Raw genomic sequence first — 5,550 nt, 5'->3', positions numbered from 1 at the left:
TTTTTTTAAGAGTTTGGAATTGTGAGTAGTATAAAGTGAAGGTTAAGATAAAGTATACAAAAAGTCGAAAGGTTTGGAACTGCTACTGCAATTATTCCTTGACTTTTGACTAAGCAATTTTAATCAAATTGGTTACAATTGATGATAAAGTGGTAAAATTTGGAACTCCTTGAATTTACATGAGCCAATGTTTGTGCTCAATTTTTAACTACACATTTAAAAAAAAAAAACTATTGCAAGACACATTTTCCCCAAAACTTTATTAAAATGTAGCCAAATCAGAGTTTAATTATCCAATTAAAAGTTCAAAATTTAAAAACAAGAAATTTAACCATAAAGTAGGGAGTTTCTTCCAAACCATCAAAATTTAAGGGTTGAAAACCTTAATTATAGTTAGGATCCCCCCCCCCCAAACCCAACATTTTCCATTCCGCCGACCACAACATTCAATCCACGTACCCCACCACTCTCCTCGTATACTCCGTCTTTTCAAATCTCTCTCACACCCCTTATATGCACCATTCTCCTTGCTGGTATTTTGCACCACCACCATCACCGATGAACAGACCCACCACCCGCCACCGGCCTGCTCTTAAAAATAAGCCAAAACGACCGTCCATAAAGAGTCATTCTCCTAACGGCGTCGTCACAAAGCACAAAGATTTTTCAGATATGAAGAAATCATTATATTCCTCTGCTAAAAACTTTTGTTCTTGCCTTGGTAATGCACATTTCTTGAAATGGAGGGCCGGTGACATATGTGGTGTGGTGGTGCACCACCCCGTACCCTGCGTCTTCGCCGCCTCGTTGCTGTTCTTCATGGCTGTCGAGTACACTCTCCGCATGGTCCCGCCCACCGCGCCGCCGTTTGATCTCGGGTTTATTGTCACCAAAAACCTCCACCGGTTACTTGAATCTCGACCCACTCTCAACACGATTCTGGCTGGCCTTAATACGGTATATGTGTAAACATACTCATCTTAGTTTATGTTTGGTAAAATTCTTTGTAGATTATAAGTTGCGGATGATAAAATCTGTAGATCTTAGATCATATGTTCCTAAAAATAATCACGAACGATCAACTTATAAACCAGAAAAATCTTTAACAAACATACTCTAGTAATATTAGACTCAGCCGATAGAATACACGTATGCCTACGACTCCGTAACATGCAACGTGAATTTAACTTCTTGTTTTTGGATCTAACTTTGATTTTAACATGCAAGCCTACATTTTCTTCTACTTATTCGGTGAGTAATTAATGGCATTTATTAAAAGTCAAAGCATGTTAGATTTTGATATGGGCAGGATCACTAGCGTTTAAAGTTTTTACTTTTCATACCTACATTTTTATTTTATAAAAATTGATTTATTTTTCAAGATGGTTCTTTTTGGGGAATCATGTATATATAATTTGTTTGAGTTTTGTGGATCGAGTAGGTTTTCGTCGGAATGCAAACGACGTACATACTATGGACATGGCTAATGGAGGGTCGACCAAGGGCGACGATCTCAGCTTTGTTCATGTTCACATGTAGGGGAATACTTGGATATGTCACACAGCTACCATTGCCCGAGGTTAAGTTCGTCGCATAAGATCTTTATATTCCAATTCGATATTTTAAAATATGAAATTGGTGTGTTTAAAGACGGAAAGGAATAAAAATGTTTAACATACAATGTCTAGGGTAATTAGTAAAATGTATAAGGCTCGAGATATGAGGATTATGAATCTCAATGAGAAATAGGTTGAATTACCAAATTGGCAACCAAAATGCACAAATAAGACACGTTACATCTATTTGAAGTGCATATTTCATTTTCGATCGTAGTAAGCACTGTTATATGGATGACTGATTTAAAGTTAATTTCCATAAATTTGCTTTACAATAATTGACTACGTGAAGTTTTTCTTTATAACAAGCAAAAATTGACTTTCTACAGTAATAAAAGAAAAAAGAAAAGAAAAATTAAGTGAAATTTTTTGTCCGGTTTGTTTCTTAACTGGGGTTGGCAGTTGTTAACACCTAACAGATTTCTTGGGAAATTGAAATTGTCCTAAAAAATCCGACATCTTTAGGACAAATGGGTTGTTCATAAATAGCAAAATTCCAATAATTAATGATAATAAAAATATTTTTATGGCCACTGTTACACCTTCCCATGCTTAAATAATTAATGCTAATTATATTATAGTTTTATCTGCAGATACGTCACATTAAATAGGTTTGAAGAAACAAAAAGAAATGAGAAATGGAATAGGATTGAAAGATCTAATTGTTCATAACAGCTGCAATGTGATGAAAGCTGAAACGAAATTTTTGTTTGTTTTGCTTGTTTCTTGACAGGGATTCTTGGGTTCGGGTGCGGATTTTCCGGTTGGAAATGTTTCATTTTTCTTGTTTTATTCGGGGCATGTGGCTGCATCGATTATTGCATCTCTGGATATGAAACGAATGAAAAGATGGGAATTGTCTAATACATTTGACATTCTAAATGTTTTACAAGTGATAAGATTGTTGAGTACACGGGGTCATTACACGATCGACCTGGCCGTTGGCATTGGTGCAGGAATACTATTTGATTCTCTGGCCGGAAAGTACGAAGATAGCATGAAAAGAGAAGCGTCGTTAGTCACTAGATCCACCACCCATGGTTCTTTCTACAACTCTCAGAAAGAATGAAATGGTGAGTTGGTGGGTTAGGAAAGAACCAGAAATTTGGTCTTTATCTAGTGAAGATTCTAGTGTTGCTTGGAAAATTTAAAAGTTAAGGTCAATTTCTCCTATCCGTGATTAAAGTTGATATCCTAGTTTGGATTACTTGGGTTTTTTCTTCCTACCGAACTTTTGAAACGATTATCTTTCTTTCAATAATGTAAATCATGTCAATAAAATCTTTCTTTCAATAATGTAATGGTGGGTATCTTAGCATTCACACGTGCTACATACACGTACAAACGTGAATTCCGGAAGAAATTGAAGAATTTTTTAAGAATCTTATAAGATTTGTTCATTTTATTTTTTAAATGATGGTTAAATATTCATTTGGATTCGTATACTAGTGAAAAGAAATCAAACTAACTGTATTTTCGTATTTTCTAACGTTTTAGCAATGGACTATATAATATTGAGATTTGATTTTTGAGCTCCACGTACCTTCTAACAAAGATGGAGCAAAGTTTTAGTAGCATATCAATTAACTGACGTTGCTAAGGGACAAAATAAATGAAAAATATATATAAAGTTTTTATTATTTTTTTTTTCCACTTTCACGAGATTTTCTTAACCCCTTGTTTGATGGTCATTATTGTCGTAAAAATAATATTTTAAATAATAATTTTTTGGATAATGTGTGGTTAAAAAGTTAAAAAATGTTGTGCATAATATTTTATTTTGTGAATATATGGCTCAAAATGAGTATGAAAAATAAATCAGTTTGTTTTTAACGGAGCCAAAAAGGTACTAAATTATTTTTCTCACATGTTCTTATAATTTCTTTCGCCACATGGAGCATCTCTTATACTGCTATCTGGTCAACAAAATGTTTGTGCTCTTCTCTTGGGGGAGATAGCCGTTTACGTTTAGGCACGTTTGATACAACAAATTTTTCATGGAAGTAGAAAATTAAATTCCATTTTCACCTTTTTACATGTTTGACAGGCCAAATTTACTTGGCAATTGGTTTTCTTGGCACACCCCATTTTCCACATTTTTCCACCTTTTCGAGGAAATGTTTTCCCTAAGTCTTGTGGTTTTTGTTGTTTTTGTTTTTCCAGCTTTTTTCTTGGCAGTTGAAACAAATTCGATCTCTTTAATTGATAATTTTCATAGAAAACAAAATCAAAAGATCCAAAATTTCAAAATTTTCTAGGTAAAAAATTATACAAATTAAAAACATTTAATTGACAATTCACAATAAAACAAGTTCTAGACAATTCAATTCTCTGAAATTTATTTTCTTTCCACCAAAATTTCATTCTTGCAACCAAACGGCTCGTTGGTGCCTTATGTTACTTTTGGCTCTTTAATAATTCAATCATCCTCAAGTGTTTTGGTTCAATTGTGAGGCATCGATCTAAAAATTCAATTTTGCCTATGTGAAATTTTAAGGAGTTTTATTAAATAGAGCTTCACCTATGCTATACAATTATGATGAAGCTTATTCTCAACTTATAGTGCCATCATTTTGACCATGAACATGCCACCCTTTCTTGTGTCCTCATGGAACATTATATGCCATAGAACTGCATGAAGTAATAACATTAGCCCCCTATTTGATCGGAATTTAAATCTAAATTTTTATGAAAGTCAAAGTTAACAACTAATTTTGAAAAGATTTTTGGAAGATTTCACTAATATGAAAATAGACCAAAAACTTGTCACTTTTTCAAAATTTAATGTCATTTTTTGTGCAAAAACTCCAATTTACCCTTGTAATTACCTTTTTGTATGCATTTAATGCACAATTAATGCTAAAATTTGATGGTTGTCTTGTTGAAAAAGCTACCCGTGAATCTAGTAATTAAACAATGGATAATAGATTTATTAACCAAAATAATGGGAAATACAGCTTAATAGCTTAAATAGAAGGTTGATTTTCCAAATTAGCCTAAGAAATAAAAACATTTGAAAACTAGTCTCCAAACAACTAATTTTCCAAAAATACCCTTAATAGAGAAATTGCAACCAAAGCCATTACAATGTCTAAAAATCTTCAAATAAGTCCTCAAGAAAATATAGATCATAAATTTTTAATAAATCTAGATCCAAATATTATACAAAATTTTATTGATCTAAAAATCTATACAGAAAACGAATTAATCTATCTAGAAGAAGACCTGAAAGACTTCTTTATAGAATATTTAGACCCAAAAATAAAAAATAAAAATGATTCCATAGATAACGAAGCAATCAAAATGGAAAAAGACATATATAAATTAATTCTTAATTTAAGAAGGAGAATTGAAAAATTAAACATAATTATTCAAGAAAAAGTATTAATAAAAAATAGTGAATTTTATAAATTCTATTGTGACATTTTAAATACTTATACTTATAAAGAATCTAATTGGCTCAAAAATATTAACCCCTCCGCTGCACACTCCGACCAAATGGTATCAGAGCCATGTTTCGAACCAAAAATTATGATGAATATAGTAGATGAAGAAAATATAATTGAAGAATTTTTGAAAAAAGTTGAAAAACATAAAAAACCTAGTTATCCTTATTTACCTAAGAATACCACAAATGAAAATTTTGGGGATATACATAAAAGATTAGAGAATCTAGAACATAATCTACAAATAGGAAATGCCCTATTAGATAAAAACCTTAGAGGAAAAGATAGGATTATAATTAATCCACCCCAAGATTTTAGAATAACAAAAAATAAAGGAAAAAAGCATGAAGAAAAACAATATATGATAACAGATGTAGAAGAAATAGAACAAAAATTCTTAGAATCTACAGGTGAAGAGTATGAAGAATATAAAAAGCAGTTAGAAGAATTAACTGAAAAAATGGAAAATATAAAAATGAATACTAATC

General features: G+C 31.8%; 1 protein-coding gene across 1 annotated transcript; it reads left to right on the top strand.

Annotated features, from left to right (window-relative positions):
• The first annotated feature begins 479 nt into the window (after nt 1-479).
• Nucleotides 480-2,934, top strand: LOC111370795 (phosphatidylcholine:diacylglycerol cholinephosphotransferase 1-like). The gene is made up of 3 exons (XM_022992665.1): nt 480-957; nt 1,442-1,579; nt 2,350-2,934. The coding sequence occupies exons 1-3, from the start codon at nt 514-516 to the stop codon at nt 2,683-2,685; spliced, it is 918 nt and encodes a 305-aa protein (XP_022848433.1). The 5' UTR covers nt 480-513; the 3' UTR covers nt 2,686-2,934.
• Nucleotides 2,935-5,550: the final 2,616 nt, after the last annotated feature.

Source organism: Olea europaea, chromosome 21, assembly GCF_002742605.1.
Source record: "Olea europaea var. sylvestris chromosome 21, O_europaea_v1, whole genome shotgun sequence".
In the NCBI taxonomy this organism is placed as follows: Eukaryota; Viridiplantae; Streptophyta; class Magnoliopsida; order Lamiales; family Oleaceae; genus Olea; species Olea europaea.
The sequence above is the reverse complement of the archived record's forward strand: the minus strand, read 5'-3'. Positions and strand labels throughout refer to the sequence as shown.

Excerpts from the sequence above, each read along its gene's own strand:
- LOC111370795 (XM_022992665.1), top strand. The coding sequence starts at position 514 with ATGCACCATTCTCCTTGCTGGTATTTTGCACCACCACCATCACCGATG. Across the intron at positions 958-1,441 it reads TTCTGGCTGGCCTTAATACG|GTTTTCGTCGGAATGCAAAC; the intron begins GTATATGTGTAA and ends TGGATCGAGTAG. Across the intron at positions 1,580-2,349 it reads CACAGCTACCATTGCCCGAG|GGATTCTTGGGTTCGGGTGC; the intron begins GTTAAGTTCGTC and ends GTTTCTTGACAG.